Below are 17,757 nucleotides of genomic sequence, written 5' to 3'. Positions count from 1 at the left end.
CAGGGTATGCTTAATGGAGATTCAAATAATACTATTATTTTGTATGAAAACAATCATAAGAATTACATAGTTACATAGTAGTTAAGGCTGAATAAACACTTGCGTCCATCCAGTTCAACCTTGGTTGTAATTAGAATCTCAATTATTTTAATTATTATTTATTTACCTTCATTTTTACTTTTCTTTTCTCTTCCAGCCGTTCTTTCAAATGTTTTGGAAATCCATCAAAAACAGAAGGCACTGCATCTAGTCGAAGGCGTGGAACCATTGCTCCTGGACGTAACATGTAGTCATTGTCCGTAAAATGATCACTGCAGATCCTACTGGATGCAGACGGTTTCCAATTTTTACGACGAATTGCTACAACCCATTTGGACAAACGTTCAGGGTCTTTCATTGGAAACCTGCAAAGAATCACACTGGCATTAACTGCTATATCGTTAAAAAAAACAATTTATAGTTAAAATTAAACATTTTGGTCATTTCTATATGGTTACGATGCCAACCCTATACAAGATCCACTCCTTCCCCATATTCCCTATATGGGATAAAGATTTCTGCAAAGGAACCCTGAAGTTAGAGTCAAACTTCGGAGCCAACTGGATCTTTTAAGAAGCCAGTTATGATGTCCTTTCGTTAGACTACTAGGATTTATCCAGCCTTGTACATGCTGCATGGCTCTCACTAGTGATATCTTACGTAGTCCTACATGTACACAGTGGGGGCCTGAATCCCATTTGATTGGTCCCCAGGGTATTCGGCCCGGGGACCGATGTTTTCACTCTGCGCATGCGTATAAGCGAATATACACATGCGCAGGGCCTCTGTGTGGACGCCTTCACCTTGCACAGTCGCCGAGGGGTTCGCACAGGGGGTGTGGGATAGAGGCGGTCAGGGGGCTGGCTAGCTTTCCAGGGCGTACCCATAAAAATGGTGGGTGCGCCCAGGAAAATGGTGTGCGTCCCCATGCGAATGCAAATGGGTCAATGGCTTCTGGGGGTGGATGGTTGACGTCTGTGCCTGCCCCATTCTTGAAGCCAGATTCCACACATACAGTATATAGGTCAGTCAAGAGTAACTTATATTTGCAAACACAGGAATAAAAATCAAATGATTTTGCTCCGCTACGAATGGATGTTTATACTAAATATCCATTCGCAATGCGGCGGGAATGGTCGCAAGGCGGCTGGTGGCGTACAAAAGCTAATCAGCCATCTTGGGCTCACTACATGGGTTACAATATGTGAGTCACAATACATGAAGATTAAGAGACCAGGGTAAAAAAGAAAAGTGACAAGATACCCACTACATAAATAGTTTTGCAGCTTAAAGAAGGTCTTACTCTGTAACTCTATTATCCACTTCTCTTGTGCAGCATGGATGGTGTAATGGTTAGCATTACTACCTCACAGCTCTGTTAATAAATAAGTGATCTGAGGGGAAATATTAATTGAGGTTCCCCTTACATGCAATAAATAAAAAAAACTAATAAAAACACTATATCAATTTGTATCTATAGCATAGCTAGACGTGCTTCTTGCTGCAGTAACCTGCATCCTAGAACACAGCATCAGATCACTGGACTCATTAGGGGTGGCTTGCGGCACCCAAGGTGTCGCACAAGCTAAACACTGCAGAGGCCAATAAATCTCCATCCAATGACCCTGGCCTCTTCCCTCCTCCTAAATGGCATTTTCTCAAATGGACCTCCTCACCACCCCCTTGTCACCCATAAAATGGCAAACAGACTGTAAATCATTCTGATGCTGGAGTGCATGTTAGCTATGCTAATGCAGAATGGGTCCTTCGCATGCGCAAAACACAGATAATCCGTTAGCACTTACTGTGGAATCTGTGTAAGTATTGCTGTTGCACAAGGCCTAGGGGGCAATACAGTTGTCCACCCGTTGCACCAGCATTTGGCTCGCATAACATGTAGAAAGACAACCTGCAGCCGAAAGTCATCCCAGGTACACCAGCCCTGGTTCTGACCCAGAATTCTTGGAGAGACTAGTTGAAACCCTATCTGTTTGAAGAAAGGCACCTGAGTAACTGCTCTGTTTCATGCTGTTACAGTGCCTTAAAATTCCGTTCACAGCACAGGCTGGACCCAGGTTAGTGTTGTGTCTTCCCATGTCCAGGGTCTGATTCCCGGGTAATTTTGTCTGTTGTTTTTTCTTCAGAGAACCTTTTGATATATAAACGTTGCAAACATTATTGTTTGTGGAAAAAGGGGTATTACTTAGGTGCCTCCATGTTGCTGCATTATGTACACTATTTGTTGCTGTTTATATACTTTACAACATAGTTATAATAAACGTTTAGATATATTTTGGTACCTGAAAAATTGTTTTCCAGTTCCTTTGACGAAAAAATTATGGCAGCCATAAGCTACACAAGTCATAGGCATGCTCTGTTTAAATATGTTACCTAAAGAAGAAGAAAATATATTATGTAAAGAAGATACACTTATTTATTGTAACAACAGATATTAAATAGATTTGTGGTGATTACATGGTTTCAGCACTGCAGCACCCCTGTGGCACCCCAGGGAACCGCTGGTGTATACACTAAGTGATTTTCAGCCCAGCAATTCTCCCCATTAACTGGGCAAACATACATACTGGGCAAAAATGGACCTTAAGGGGTAAGCTTAAAGCTTCTAAATATTAAAAGAAGTGATGTGGCCCATAGCAACCAATCAGTTCGGTTTATAATTTGTCCATTGCACCTTGAAAATAATAGACAGAATGTGATTGGTTGCTATGGGCAACATCTTTTTAGTAATAGAAGCTTTAGTAAATTTACGGTACTTGTGTAGTTTCATGGCGCCACGCTACGCTACGTTGTCAGCGTAGGCTAAGCTACATTGTCAGCATATGGCAACGGCAGCCCAGCGTAGTCACCGTAGTGTCCCCGCGGCAGCCCTGCGTAGTCAGCATAGTGTCCCAGTCTGGCAGTGTAGTCACCATACTGTCCCCACGAGCTGTAGATCTGAAGCGTGGTGAGCCCCGCGAGGGGACGCGGTATGCTTTAATGGTCGCCATCGATGGCATTTCTGCAACTGGCCATCGATAGTGTTTAACTATGCAACGGATGACTGATATTTTTACATATCGATGCTCATCCATTGTGTTTGATTGATTGGCCTGTGGGCCAAACAAAACACAGGGGCGGGGCTTCGTGGGGGTGTCAGGGGGCGGAGCTATTCTCCGTGTCCTGGCACTTTGGGAAAAAGAAAAAAAGAAAAACATTGTTTTGCTATTCCATCGATGGAGGGAAACCATCTGGTTCTCCCCCATCAATGGCAAAAGTATTCAACATCAGCCATGAACCATCGATGATTTACTTCCCTCTTAATTTATGATTGCCATCACCTGTGTTGAAACACCTTTTTTATCACTAAGGGCCACATTTATCAAACAATATTTGCAGCTAAATCCCCCAAAACACCCATTTTCAGGGGTTAGCCGCAAATAATAAGTATCCCCGAATGTACCAAAGGGGACCACAGCAGGACTCTCTGATCCCTGCTATGATTCCCCCTACATCGCAGCTGGCCGCCTAACACATAGGTTTCTGATATGGTTCTAGCCCATTATAGCCTATGAGCTACGCCGCGGGATTGCACTCCAGCTGAGTGCATTGCATGAACGGGCCCTGTCCCTGCGCTTGTAGGATGATACATCCCTGCGCTAATTTTGCATTTTACAATGTGACCCTGGGAGGTAATATTCCGACCAGATCGCATTGTAAATGCAATAATTGATAACTGGGCCCCTAACCTGTTCAAAGCAGGTGATGGCAATCATAACTTAAGAGGGAAGTCCAGAAACAGTATTGTTGTGTTCCTCCTGGACATGGTCATGTTGGGAGGTATGCGGTACGTAAGAAACAAGTGCATACAATACGGCCAGAGCTCGGCCGTGCCTACCAGGAACATGGCAGACGCTGGCCACATCCGGCGACACTTCTTGCACAGACAAGCAACGTGAGACGCACTCACCCTGATAATAGCTGCAGTGGGCAATGCGTACACCCCGCCGTGCGGCACAGCCAGCCAGCGCCCTTAGCACAGTAGTAACAGATTGTAAGTTCAAGAAAAAACACTTGCATTCAGGCAGCTGAGCGGACAACTTCTGCTGGGTTCTGGGGGCCTGTGTATGCGACAGGCAGCTGTGCAGACAGCTTGGATGAGCCCAAGGCCCCCCTGATTGGGTCCTGACTCCTGTCCGCTGCCTGGCTGCTGAACGAGTTGAGGAGGTGAGAGAAGCGTGGGGTAGCCTGACAGCAGCGGCATGGATGATGAGGAGGAAACGTACCGGCTGTGGAAGATCCGAAAGACCATCATGCAGGTGAGGTGCCCGCACCGTGCGGGGGACGACGGGGCCGCGCTCTCACAGGGCTGTATTCATTATCACTGCAGGCCATGGCATCCCAGGCCCCACTAGGCTCGTAGACATTACTTCGTAGTGTGTGGGACTAATGTTAGGCCTATCTCAGGGGGATCACGTTAAGTAGAAAAAAGTGTGTGCGCGCTATTGATACAGGTGGGCGATCACTGACCATTTACATGTGTGTTGTTTAAAGATGGGTACACACCTGAATGATTTGTTAATGATCTTGTAACAGGCCAAGGCTATGCCCACCTACACACTATTGTTACAGTATCAATGTATAAACTAGCTGCTTTGTATTTCTGATGTACAGTACATTAATTAGATTGGAAGATGCAAACACACAGTTCAAACAATGATTTGGATGTGCACACTATATACAATGGTCTTTGCGAACTCTGAGGATTCTGAGATTGGCTCATGTATCATAAAAGTATGTAACCAGCGTATCACTAATGTAAAAAATGTTTTGGTACTTCCTTATCTTTGAGGCCACAGCTTATGCTACGGAATTTACGTAGCATAATCCGCACCACTGTGGGTCAATGCCGCCACCTTTTACCTTTAGTAAAGTTGTGGCGAGTGAGCCACGGAGCCAAAGTGTAGCGAGCGGATGATGATGCTATTCTCAAAGCACCTAAGAAAGTACTGAAATTTCAATGTATAGAATTGAGTGAGGGGTGGCCAGATGGGTGGGACTTGGGCACTGTTGGTTAGCTTAACAATTGCCATGGCCCTAACTGTGTGGAGTTTTTATATTCTCCCTGTGCTTGGGTGGCTTTCCTCCGGTATTCGAGTTTCCTCCCATAATCAAATCAGAAGAAAGGTTAGCCCAAATCAGTGTGTAACATCTTATGATACTGCTGCACGCTACTGTGGGATAGTCATTGCAATAGACTGTGAAAGTTCTCTCTCTATAATATGTGGTTGTTACAATGAATGGATAGAGGGGCCCTTGGGGTACCACTACAACCTGCTCCCTATTACTGCAAGGTACCATTTGTACATAAAGCAGTAATTATTAGGTCTCCATACTGAAAATAGAATCCAGATCACCAACTGCAGCTACCATCTTAGAGCTGGTAACTGTAGAACTGGGGTAGACAACTCCCAGTCCTCGAGAGCTACCAACAGTTAATGTTTCCCAGATCTCCTCACAGAATCACAAGTGAAGTAATTAGCTCCACCTGTGGATCTTTTAAAATGTGTCAGCTAGTAATGAGTGCACTTTTGCAGCAGCTACAGTAGGTTGTCTGGAAAATGTGAACTGTTTGTAGCTCTCGAGGACTGGCGTTGGCTACCACTGCTCTAGAAAGTATTGACGCCATGTTTTGTCGTAACATTTTTAAATCGAGGCACCAGTCCTCCACTGAAAGGTCCAAGCTGGTTATCCTAGTAAAGGACCTCTAGCTGCTAGCTCTCCATCTGTAGCAATCAGCTCTGAATCTCCTAATATAATGCTAGTTTTCCCAAATAGTTTTTAATAGCAGCAGGGTTCCTTATTTAGTAAAAGATGCATAGACACAACATATTTTTTTTTTACTTGTTTGTGGTGAAATATAATGAATTTGTTTAACGGATCACCTGGACTCTATCTTTGAAAACCCTCAGTTGTGCCATGATCGAGGTTACCTTGTGACACAAGATGAGCTGGATCAGACTTTGGATGAATTCAAAGCACAATTTGGTGATAAACCAAGTGAGGGACGACCCCGTCGAACTGATCTCACAGTTTTGGTTGCCCACAATGATGATCCCACTGACCAGATGTTTGTGTTCTTCCCTGGTAAGGGCATTTCTAAGGTGTGTTATGTGACATAAATGTGAAGACTTGTTTTCCTTTTTCTTTTTTTTTTTAATAAACTCTTCATTAATTTTCAGAGGAACCAAAAGTTGGCATAAAGACCATAAAGATGTACTGCCAGAGAATGCAGGAAGAAAACATCACCAGAGCCATAATAGTGGTGCAGCAAGGAATGACTCCATCTGCTAAGCAGGTAAACTTTTTTTTTTTTTAAATAAATAAATTATTGAGTTTACTATACAGAAGATGTGTGCAGATGTTTGGACATTTACAAGGCATGGTTTTGCCTTGTAAATGACTGCCCCTTTAAACAAACCTCCAGGATCGTCCGGCATCCCGCATGGCCGCCAAACATGGAGGCCATTACATTTGCCCAGTGACTTCAGATTACTTTAAAAACACTAGAGGAAATGAATGCTTAGTTCTTTCTGCTTTGTTGGCAAGCTCTACTATCTACATTATAGACAAAATAATATATGTATGTATGTATTGGACAATGGCGCAAACAGGATTTCTCTTTCAATGGTCCTGGTGACACAGCTCAACACTGGGATGTAGGAGGGTCCGAAGGAGCCAGGCACCTATCCTAAAGTTTTCAGAGGGTAGGCTCCTCCCCTACTGCATCCCGGACTCCTCAGTTCGTGTTAGGTGCCCACTGGAGTGGGTGCTATTCTAAAGGGCTGCAGGAGCAGCTGAAGAAATAGAGTAGTTAGGGCAATTTTATTATTTTATTAATTTTACTCTAGCTAGGTAGGCACAGTGTGAGGATTCTCATAGTGAATCCTCACACTGCTAGCGCAGCAGGAGCTGACAGAAGCGCGTCCTGTCAGCTCACTGTGCACAAGGGAGACGCTGTCTGGCCTCCCTGTGCAGCGCTTACAGCTTCTTTTAAGAAGCTGCCTGGGCTCCGGAGCGTCCTGAAACCGGCTTCAAGCTTAGGTGGGGATCATGGGGGACAGGCGCTCCGTGATGGCGCCGGCCATTTTCTGCGGAGCTTACGCACTGAGCTCCTGTATGAGAGGACAGCAGTGGTGTTACAGGCATGTTCCAAGTGGTCCCCAGCCGAGGGGGAGATACTGGAACTAGGAAATCTACCAAGGGAACGGCTGACTGGGGGTGGTTGGCGCCAAAAGTCACAGACCCCGCAGCAGCAGAGACTTGGTCTCTTCCCTCACTCTGTTTTTGGCGCCTTTCAGAACGCTTGCAGCGGAGCTGAGCTGGCTTACAGATCCTGGCAGAGTGTTTGGATTTCCTGGGCATCGTTTCCCCGCATCTGAAACCGACAGACAGCTAAGTGACTGAGTGCATTAAACCTGTATAATCGCTGTTGTACATTGTATGCACTGTGTAGGTTACTTTACATCATGTCTGAGCAACAAGCTGTGGTTTTGGGGGAGGGAGCCCTTATTACACTGAGCGCTTGTAATGTGTGTACACAAAAATTTGTCCCTGAGCAGATGGCCAAGGGGGGCTTATGTATTGCTTGCGCTGCTGTGAGACCCATGGGGAGTGAACCTCAGAGGGCAGAGCAGATTGAACCCGCGTGGGCTAGTGCCCTGGGCAGGTCAGTGAACGCTTTGGTGCAGTTACTGGACAGACAGAGTGATGTCTTGGTAGAATCTCAGAGACCTATGCCATCATCTCTTCAGTCCTCTGGCTCCTTGCCTCTTACCCAGGCAGATCCTGCTTTAATTCAGGTGATGCAGGATACTGCAAAGGGGATCAACAGGTTTAGTGAATTACTAGACAAGATTGATGTTGTAGGGACCCCTAAAAGGTCTTATTCTGTGCCTTTATTGGTAGATGAAGAGGAGGGAGCGTATACTGACATTCCCTGGGATCTGGGTGATGATTTGGAAGATACCTCATCTGCAGGGGTAGAGGATCTTATTACAGCTGTGAAACAGGCTTTAAAACTTTCAGTGGAGTATAAGACTCCTGCTAAAGGTGTGTTTAAGCGACAGCGTAAGGAGGCTGTTACTTTTCCTTCGGATGAAGGTTTACAGGAATTGTTGGAGGGGGCTTGGAAAACCCCTGATAAGAGGCTGCAGATGCCTAAGAGATTCCTTAGTCTGTACCCCATGCCAGAGTCTCATGCGGAGCTCTGGGAAAAAGTGCCAGTTGTGGATGCCTCTGTGGCGCGTCTGTCTAAGGCTACTGTATTACCAGTACAAGGGGGTGCAGCTTTCAAAGATCCTGTGGACAAAAAGCTGGAGGGTAACCTCAAGGCTATATTTGAAGCGGTGGGATTCACCCTACGTCCTCTTATTGCTTCAGCCTGGGTCTCTAAGGCCATGGTTGAGTGGGCTAATGATTTATGCACCATTTTACATGCTGACCCTGGGGTATTGCTGCTGGCGGAGAAGCTTAAGGCTGCTGCAGAATATGTGTTGGAAGCAGAGGAGGAAGCACTCAAAATGGCGACCAGAGTGTCCACAGTATCTATTAATGCCAGGAGAGTACTCTGGCTTAAGGCCTGGGAAGCAGACAATGAGTCTAAGAAGGCCTTAGAAACTTTAGCTTTCAAAGGAAAGTTATTATTTGGATCCGAATTAGAAGAGATCATTAAACAGGCCACGGGCGGCAAAAGTACATTCCTGCCTGCTCCCACGGCTAAGCAGACATCCAGATTTTCTGCCTTTAGGCCGTCCTTTCGGCCCTCCCCTAGAGGTGGTGCGTCCTTTCGAGGACAGTCATTTAGGGGAAAGTTTCAGTCCTCCAGGGGCAAGGCCCGGAAGTCTAAGTTTGGCTCCTTTCACAAGAAGCCTGTCACCAAAGGAGAGGACAAACCCTCCGCATGACTGTCAGGGGATTTGCCCGGCAGTGGTAAAGGTGGGGGGGGGGGGGCGTCTATCACATTTCAGGGACGCATGGGTTTCTCTAGAGCCCAGGGCTACAAAATTCCTTTCAGAGGTCTTCCTCCGAGAAGATTTATCCCCACGTCTTTGCCAAAGGAAGCTCGGCTCCGTACAGCTCTTGTGAGAGCAGCTCACTCCCTATTAGAGAAGGGGGTGGTAACTCCGGTTCCCAGGGCAGAGTGGAAGAAAGGCTTTTATTCCACTCTGTTTCTGGTGCCCAAACCAGACGGGTCTTTCAGACCAATACTAAATTTGAAGTCTGTAAATGTCCATTTATGGGTAGACCATTTCAAAATGGAGTCTCTACGGTCAGTGCTCCTAAGCCTGGACCAGGGAGAATTTTTGGCGTCCATGGATGTCCAGGACGCATATCTTCATGTTCCTATACACCCAGAACATCAGGCCCTGTTGAGGTTTGCGATAGGAGACCTGCATTTACAGTTCCAGGCGTTGCCCTTTGGTCTGGCCACTGCGCCAAGGGTATTCGCAAAAATAATGTCTGTGATGGCGGCTGTGCTGCGGCTCAGGGGAATCACAGTGATACCTTATTTGGACGACCTGCTGTTCAAAGCAGAGTCAGCAGCCATGTTACAAAGCCATTTGGCAGAAGCCATCAGTTTTTTGCAGGCTCACGGCTGGATTTTAAACTTACAAAAGTCTCAGTTGGTGCCCTCACAGAGGCTCCAATTCTTGGGAGTCATTCTGGATACCCATCTACATCGGGTATTTCTCCCGGAGGCAAAGGCCAGGGATCTGGTCGCCTTTAGTCCAGGAGATTCTCAGCTCTCGGAGCATTTCAGTGTGGAAGTGCCTCAAGTTGCTGGGGAAAATGGTGGCGTCTTTCGAGACGCTGCAGTTTGCCAGGTTCCACTCTCGGGTGTTCCAGTGGAACATCTTGACGGCTTGGTCAGGAAACACACAGACCATGAAGTCGGAGCTGATAGTGCTGTCTTCGGATACTCGAGACTCTTTGAAATGGTGGACAGAAGTGGATTCTCTTCAGTGGGGTCGGTCATTGCAGACTTGGAACTGGCTGGTAGTAACTACCGACGCCAGCCTCAAGGGCTGGGGGGCAGTAGTCTTGGACCTTCGGCTGCAGGGCTTGTGGACTGCAGAGGAGTCGGCTCTACCGATCAACATCTTGGAGCTGAGGGCTGTCTGGAAAGTGATTTCCCTGGCAGGAAACAGGTTACAGAACCTCCCTTTAAGGATTCAGATCGACAATACCACAGCTGTGGCGTATCTGAATCACCAGGGAGGTACACGCAGCAAACTGGCCATGTGGGAGGTGTCCAGAATCTTCCTGTGGGCGGAACAGAATGTTCCAGCAGTATCAGCTATATTCATACCAGGAGTGGAGAATATAGAGGCCGACTTCCTGAGCAGGGAGGAGCTCAAGGAAGGGGAATGGAGTTTTAAACCCTCAAGTGTTTCATCAGATCACGTTGAAGTGGGGAACTCCGGATGTGGACCTGATGGCATCCAGGTTCAACCATCAGGTGCCCAGGTTTTATGCCAGAACGAGGGACCCACTAGCGGAGGCAGTGGATGCCATGACTATCCCCTGGGAGGGGAATCTCCTTTTGTTTTTCCGCCAGTCCCAATGCTGGCGAGACTCTTAAAGAAAATACAGGCCCAGGCGATTCCGGTGATCTTAGTGGCCCCAGATTGGCCAAGGAGGTCCTGGTACTCGAGGCTTCAGAGGTTGTCTGTGGACTCGTGGCGTCTACCTCTGAGGCCAGACCTTCTAAAACAAGGACCATTCAATCACCTGGATTCAGCTCGATTAATTTTGACGGCCTGGCTATTGAGACCGCCATTCTGAAAAATAACTATGATTAAAGCCAGAAAGTCAGTATCCTCGGCAAATTATTATAGGGTCTGGAAGACTTACATTCGATGGTGTGAGAGACGGAAGTCACACACATCTCGTTTTAAGTTAACAAAAATGATGGAATTTTTACAAGATGGTTTCTCATCGGGACTAAGCCTTCAATCATTAAAGGTGCAGATCTCGGCCTTGTCCCATCTATTTCCAGAAAAGGATAGCTATTTTACCGGAAATTCAGACTTTTCTACAGGGGGTGTCTCGGTTAAAACCTCCCTACAAACAACCAGTAGCGCCTTGGGACTTGTCACTGGTTTTGGAATGCCTGCAGAAGGCACCTTTTGAACCATTAAGGTCGGCGGACCTCACGGAAGCTGGTATTCTTGTTGGCAGTGGCATCGGCTAAGAGGGTGTCAGAGTTAGGAGCATTGTCATGCAAGTCTCCTTTCCTGATATTTCACGATGATAGGGCAGTTCTTCGGACGGTACCTCAGTTTTTGCCTAAAGTAGTCTCTGCTTTCCATCTAAATCAGGAGATAGTTCTACCTGTGTTTCAACCCCCAGAGGGTTCTAGAGAAAGGGACAAATTGAGGAATTTGGATGTTGTGCGTGCCTTACGCATTTATGTGGACAGAGTTAAGAGTGTCAGAAAGACTGACACCTTGTTAGTGTTGTATGACATACACAAAATTGGTTGGCCTGCATCTAAGCAGACCATTGCTAGGTGGTTGCGATCTGTGATAGCATTTGCATACACTAAAGTGGGAAGGCCTGTGCCGGCCAGAATAAATGCGCATACCACCAGGTCAGTTGCCACCTCTTGGGCGGTTCGACATGGGGCAACAGCTAAGCAGGTTTGCAGGGCTGCCACTTGGTCATCTGTTCATACCTTTGCCAAATTCTATAGATTCCATGAGTTCGCGTCGGAGGACGCATCATTCGGGCGAGCAGTGCTGAGAGCTGCAGACCTGAGCGTACCCACCCAAAGGACCGGCTCTGGAACGTCCCAGTGTTGAGCTGTGTCACCAGGACCATTGAAAGAGAAAAATGGATTTTTGTAAGAACTTACCGTTCGAATCCCTTTCTCTGATATGGTCCTGGTGACACAGTGATCCCTCCCTTAAGTATGCCAGTGTTCATGATGTTCATGTTAAATTGGTTAAAGAAACAGTTATTGTTTAAAAATCTGCATATAATATGTGCAGGCGTTTGTACTGAGTTAATGTATTCCAGTGGCTTTGAAAGATTGAACTGAGGAGTCCGGGATGCAGTGGGGGAGGAGCCTACCATCTGAAAACTTTAGGATAGGTGCCTGGCTCCTTCGGACCCTCCTACATCCCAGTGTTGAGCTGTGTCACCAGGACCATATCAGAGAAAGGGATTCGAACGGTAAGTTCTTACAAAAATCCCTTTATGCATAAGAGGGAAATCCAACATAGACAAAATAAAAGTACACAAAGGGAATGAGAACACAGCTGAAATAAGAGAAGTGGATCCATACATAGGCCCTTATTCTAGTTCACTCGCAGAGGCAAATTCCTTCTCAAATGGACAAAACCATATGCACTGCAGGTGGGGCAGATGTAACATGTGCAGAAAGATTTGGGTGAGTTATTTTGTTTCTGTGCAGGGAAAATACCGGCTGCATTATTTTTACACTGCAATATAGATCACACTTTGAAGTAAAACCCTAATCTAATTCTCTCTGCACATGTTACATCTGCCCGACCTACAGTGCATAGGATTTTGTCCATTTGAGAAGGAATTTGCCTTTGCGAGTGAACCAGAATAACCCCCATAGCTTAGGATATTTGCAAGAGTGAACTATTAGTAGAGAGTAGGAGTGCCCAGGTTAGTAGGGCTCTCTGTAAGTGGACAACCGTAAAAGAGAAGTTTTCAAACTGAGTTAAGGAGCAGGTCAGAAGTAGATCTAAGTTGGTAGGTGGAGTGTGTCTTAATGCATGAAGGAGTCGGGAGGATTTTGTAGGTAGGGGCGCTGTTTGCCATTTAACTATTAATTATAATTTTTGTATTGTAAATAGTCGCCTAACCTTCATCCTTTATCTAATGCGCTTTTTTTTTTTTATTTTTTTTTTTTAAGTCTCTGGTCGACATGGCACCTAAATACATATTGGAGCAGTTTCTGCAGCAGGAGCTTCTGATTAATATCACAGAACACGAGGTGAGTGACAAGCAGATGATGTGCATACCTTACTAAGGCCCTGATACATAATTGATTGTTAATGTGAGAATTTGCAGAGGAGTAAGCTGCTGCCAACTAGAAAGAGTAACTGTCCTGTGCAACATTGCACATGGATCACTAATCGGTAATGATGCAATGCTTTACTCACAAATCCATACGGAATTCATGAACCATCAAAAGGGTTTTACTGTCTGCAAAAGTGAGTGTTAGGTAGGTATTCAATGCGGCCAGCGAGGGGGTTAAACTGCTAGGATTGCAGAAAACCAGCGATCCTCGCTGTTTAACCCCCGCGCCGGCTGCTCGCTCTATTCAATGTTCTGGGTAAATCCTCACCGTCACAGGACAGCGAGAATTCCCCAAAACAGCGAGACCCGCGGCTAATGCAGGAAACTCGCTGTATTTAGCCGCGAGTCTCGCTGGTTCAGGAGCCGCATCCGCCAATTCCCCCTCCCTCAAAAAATGGAGCGAGGGGGAATTGGCGTATGCGGGGGACTGCGTTGAATACTGACAGGGTGAGTGGTGACAGCGAGCAGGAAGCTCTGCTCGCTGTCACCGCTCGCCCACAGCATTGAATACCCCCCTTAGACTTCCACTAATTTGTAATGGTGACAGGCTGAAAGTGGTCAGCACTGACGTCACAGACCCTCCTCAGAAACGTCTTGGTACACCTACGTTTTTTCCAGACACATCCAGGAAACGCAGGTTTACGCCCCCATAGCCGGCTTCTTGCCAATCAAACTGTAATACCATAAGCATTTTCTGTCGCTAATTACCCTCACGCATACACAATCCATTCGGTATGCATGCATAGTCCTGCTACTTTTTCAAATTCTCTAATTGGCAATCAGCTATAAGTCAGGCCCTAAGTTGTACCGCCTTTTCTCATGCCCTTATGTAATATGGCATCAATTTTACTTTAAAGTGTTTCAATACTGCACCCATGTAGTACTTTAATAATATCAATTATGTTACCATCTGTATGTTCAGAGATGCAGGATAGTGCTAGGAAACAATTTCTTTTACAGACAGTGTTTTACCTTATTTGGGATTCATCAGTGTAGGTTTAGGGCTTTCATCTAAAGCGCTATAAATGTTTCCTCATGTGAATAAAAGTAATAAATGTTAATATTTTCAAGCCATTTAGTTCTGGGCATTTATTTTAGTGGAGTTATTTCAGAATCAATTTGATATGAGGCATAAGACCTTTACCTGATCATGGTGATGTCAGAATCAAGTGTTTCTGTAGGTGTGGTTCTGCAGTTACCCTTCACCAGGGGTAAGTCATTTACTTTATGGCTTGCAGTGTAAGTGCTGTTCCTGTACTGAAGTTGCTTGTTGGCAACTACTGGTGCTCACTTCCCTGACCTCACAGGTAGAATCAACACAATAAACAGAAGTTATTTTATGTGAGCACTGCGTGGAAAAAATAAAACAAAAACTGAATACCTACATTTTATTGGGGAAAATTGGCTCTCGATTGATTATGCACCATTGTCCTTCCTAAGAATGCCATGTACTTTTTGTGTTGACCCTGTTTGTTTGTTTTTATTTTTTTTATTCTCCAGCTGGTTCCTGAGCATGTAGTGATGACAAAGGATGAAGTAACAGAGCTGTTGGCAAGATAGTATCCTTTTCTGTCTGGGCAACATGTTGCGATCTTACCACCTTATATGTTTCTTTCCAGGATTTGTCATTGTAGACAAGCAGACATATTATTTTAATGTACACAAGTCTAGTAACCTGTTTGAATTTTCATTTTAAATTTCATTGATAAATTGTCCTTTAAACATCTATCTTAAAATACCTTAACCATTTTATTTAGTAAACTGCGAGAATCCCAGCTTCCTCGAATCCAAGCTGGAGACCCTGTGGCAAGATATTTTGGGTTAAAGAGAGGGCAGGTTAGTTGGCTGTTTTAAAATTTCCCTGGTGCAAAAAAAGGTAATTTTGTACAAGTTTATGTAGAAAAACAATCAAATCTATAGCAAAGGTAATTTAAATTTAATAAACAATATGTTTTAGACATGTTACAGAATAATTTTACAGGACGAACTACAGACAATAATAAACAATGTGTAAATGGCCTGTCTTATGGGTCAAACTTACATTTTATGTTTAAAAACTTTATTTTATTGATGCTTTAGGATAAGAGTATCTGGCTACTCCTTATCTCTGTGAGGTAAAGTACCCCTACTGGCCACTAGAGGCCACTCAACAGACCAAATGACTCCTTTTGTGTGCTAAAAGATGTCATAACAGAAAGTGAAAGCATTTTTTGCAGGGACACTGACATTTTTTTTCCAAACTTGCTGGATATGGATAGAGGGAGCTGGGAAGACAGAGATTGGAGGAAGGAGCAAATTGGGACTGGAGTGGAGAGTTTGTGGGCTAAAAACGGTCACAGCTCAAAATACATTGCAGAAGCTGTCATTTTGATGGGCTTTTAACTAGTGACAAATAATAAATTAAAGATATGAAATGATCATGTTAAAATGGTTAGTGAAGTAACAAGCTGGGTCAGGGTAATCCAACATGTGGCACTTCAGCTGCTTTAGAACTACACATTCCAGAATGCCTTGCCACCATTTTAGCATGCCATAACAGCAAAGCTACTGTAGGGCATGCCGGGATTTGTAGTTCCACATCAGCTGGAATGGCACAGGTTGTTTAACACTGCAGCGGGTAGTGAAATTACTAGTGAGGGCAGTATTTTAGCAAAAAGAGAGTAAATGGTTGTATAGGTATCCAGTGTTTTGACTAGTAGAGAGAATATTGACAATCTTCCAATGCATGTCCCCCCCCCCCCCCCCTCCCCTATGCATTTTCATGAAATTCTACAAAATTCCCCCTCAATGGAAACCCTTCTCTGTGCTTGAATGATCACAAAAGAGGGGGAGGACTGCAGTGTTTGCCATGGAAATTTTCACACTAACTGCGTTATCGGTTTAACTTAAAAATTTTCTTTAAAATAAGAACATTAACATCATTAAACATTCAATGTAGACCATTTTTGAATAAAAAAGACAACTCATTTAAACCGGACCGTTTCAATTGCAAAAAAATAAAATTGGACTGCAGAAAGTTACTACATAATGATAAAAATTGGCATAAAACCATGGGGAAAGTGCAAATTTCACAAAAATAGCCTGGATACATCTGACCGCAAGGAAATATAAGATTAAGTATGGGTTCTTAGCTTGGGAAGTAATAAATAAAAAAACAAACAAACGCATAATTGCAACTCTCATACCACTTTGTTTTACTCTTATGGTAAACTAGTAAGCCCGCTACCTTCTGTCAAAGAGGTGTAGTTTCACACCAGCAGATGGCAGTGCTTCGAAGATTTACGTAATATATTTATTTACAGTTCCTTATATAGCGCAGCATATTCCATTGCGCTTTACAATTGGATAGATAGATATCTATATATACACACACTATAATTTTTAATGTAATTGTAACACCCAACCTTTGTCTCCCGATTTGCTAATTGATGCATATGCATTGTTATTCATGTTCATGGACGTTCACAATTTACCTGTTTACAAGACCTGATGTATTTGGTGCTGCTCTATCTGTATTTTTGTGATGTGAGAATAATCTTGCTTTATCCCTGACAGGTAGTGAAGATTATCCGTCCTAGTGAGACTGCTGGCCGCTACATTACATATCGCTTGGTGCAGTGATGTTTTCTATGATGCCACAGGAAATTGTAACATAGGTCTTCTACCATGATTGAGGAAACAAATTAGGTGCAAAACATTTCTCCAGTGTTGGTCATAAATGGACAATGACTAGGCTATGTTATGTAAATCAAACCTTGCAATATGCCAGAGTCAAATAACACTTTGTCATTTGCATCATTTACATTTTGTTTTAGACACATTTATTTTTATAATTGGGACAGGTGCTGTATATTTAGCTTTTATAAAGTGATTTTCTGGCCCTGAACCTTAACCAAAATATGAGTAAATAAACGTTTTTTTGAGACTCATTGTGGACTTATTTTTTTATTATTATTGGTTTTGTTTTTTTTAGAAAAAAAAAGTAACTTATTTCAACCAGATGCACACACATCAGACTTATATCCATACTTACACACAATCCTTTAGTTTCTGCACAGCTGCTGTTAAGCAGCCGGTGCTAGTTCCCGTGTACCATCTTTAGTGAGGGTGAAGGGGTTCTTTGTTTTGAATGCATGCAAAGCTGAAAGCTGCTGCTTTTGCGAGTCCTGTCAACACCTTTATCTCTTAAATAGTTTTAAGGAATATTTGGTTGGCAATGCACTTTAGATTGCAGACGCTGGACAGTCAATTAAACAAAGCGCGTGCAACGTTCGGTTGAAGAGCTCAATCCAATTCTTGCCTGAAGCACCCGGATGGTGGAAAGTGGGCGGTGGCAGTGCAAAGGGGCTCTCAAAAACCGAGTGGTCAAAAACACATTGTTAGACTGATTTGTATTACTTTCAGCCAGATTTCCTTGGTTTTGAGTGCCATCTTCCTCAGACTCAGATTGTGCATCTGCTCCAATATAGGGGATGTCATCTGTGGCGGTCTCTCTGGCCTGTTTTGAAAATTGAGTGCAAGGGGCTATGGTTTCCCATGGCCTTGGTATGTCATCACCACCATCTGATTCGGAGTCTGAATCTACAGATGATCCAATTGATT

General features: G+C 44.4%; 3 protein-coding genes and 1 long non-coding RNA gene across 6 annotated transcripts in view; 2 read left to right on the top strand and 2 right to left on the bottom strand.

Moving 5' to 3' along the window:
- The window catches only part of LOC146074387 (uncharacterized), a 27,463-nt gene extending 25,037 nt beyond the window's left edge, over window positions 1-2,426 (top strand). The window contains exon 3 of the long non-coding RNA XR_014473423.1: window positions 197-2,426. This is a non-coding gene — a long non-coding RNA (uncharacterized LOC146074387). The remainder of the gene's footprint in view (window positions 1-196) is intronic.
- The window catches only part of LOC146074372 (uncharacterized), a 26,972-nt gene extending 22,497 nt beyond the window's left edge, over window positions 1-4,475 (bottom strand). Inside the window, exons 1-4 of one of the 2 annotated variants that reach the window (XM_083182366.1) lie at window positions 4,007-4,475; window positions 2,340-2,430; window positions 2,045-2,188; window positions 167-404 (exon numbers count right to left, since the gene is read on the bottom strand). In XM_083182366.1, the coding sequence (XP_083038492.1) occupies window positions 167-397 (231 nt within the window). In that variant the 5' untranslated portion in view covers window positions 398-404; window positions 2,045-2,188; window positions 2,340-2,430; window positions 4,007-4,475. The remainder of the gene's footprint in view (window positions 1-166; window positions 405-2,044; window positions 2,189-2,339; window positions 2,431-4,006) is intronic. The other variant, XM_083182362.1, reaches the window with a different exon arrangement.
- On the top strand, window positions 4,019-17,084 carry POLR2E (RNA polymerase II, I and III subunit E). Of its 2 annotated transcripts, XM_083182347.1 has the most exons (7): window positions 4,019-4,355; window positions 6,009-6,183; window positions 6,279-6,394; window positions 12,989-13,069; window positions 14,656-14,714; window positions 14,913-14,991; window positions 16,711-17,084. In XM_083182347.1, the coding sequence occupies exons 1-7, from the start codon at window positions 4,299-4,301 to the stop codon at window positions 16,774-16,776; spliced, it is 633 nt and encodes a 210-aa protein (XP_083038473.1). In that variant the 5' UTR covers window positions 4,019-4,298; the 3' UTR covers window positions 16,777-17,084. The 2 variants fall into 2 exon arrangements, 1 of the variants encoding a protein (XP_083038473.1); XR_014473416.1 differs by lacking the exons at window positions 4,019-4,355; window positions 14,913-14,991; window positions 16,711-17,084 and adding an exon at window positions 7,398-12,276 and having other exon boundaries at window positions 6,163-6,183; window positions 14,656-14,712.
- Window positions 15,478-17,757, bottom strand: part of ARHGAP45 (Rho GTPase activating protein 45) — a 71,187-nt gene continuing 68,907 nt past the window's right edge. Inside the window, exon 23 of the mRNA XM_083182330.1 lies at window positions 15,478-17,757. Within this exon, the coding sequence (XP_083038456.1) occupies window positions 17,405-17,757 (353 nt within the window). The 3' untranslated portion in view covers window positions 15,478-17,404.

Source organism: Crinia signifera, chromosome 1 (genome assembly GCF_055691185.1).
Source record: "Crinia signifera chromosome 1, ASM5569118v1, whole genome shotgun sequence".
Classification (NCBI taxonomy): Eukaryota; Metazoa; Chordata; class Amphibia; order Anura; family Myobatrachidae; genus Crinia; species Crinia signifera.
The sequence above is the reverse complement of the archived record's forward strand: the minus strand, read 5'-3'. Positions and strand labels throughout refer to the sequence as shown.

What these genes read in the sequence shown, in the direction of transcription:
- POLR2E (XM_083182347.1), top strand. Translation starts at nt 4,299, where the DNA reads ATGGATGATGAGGAGGAAACGTACCGGCTGTGGAAGATCCGAAAGACC. An exon ending in TCCGAAAGACCATCATGCAG is followed by an intron (nt 4,356 to 6,008) that starts GTGAGGTGCCCG and finishes GAAAACCCTCAG; the next exon opens with TTGTGCCATGATCGAGGTTA. An exon ending in ACAGAGCTGTTGGCAAGATA is followed by an intron (nt 14,715 to 14,912) that starts GTATCCTTTTCT and finishes CATTTTATTTAG; the next exon opens with TAAACTGCGAGAATCCCAGC.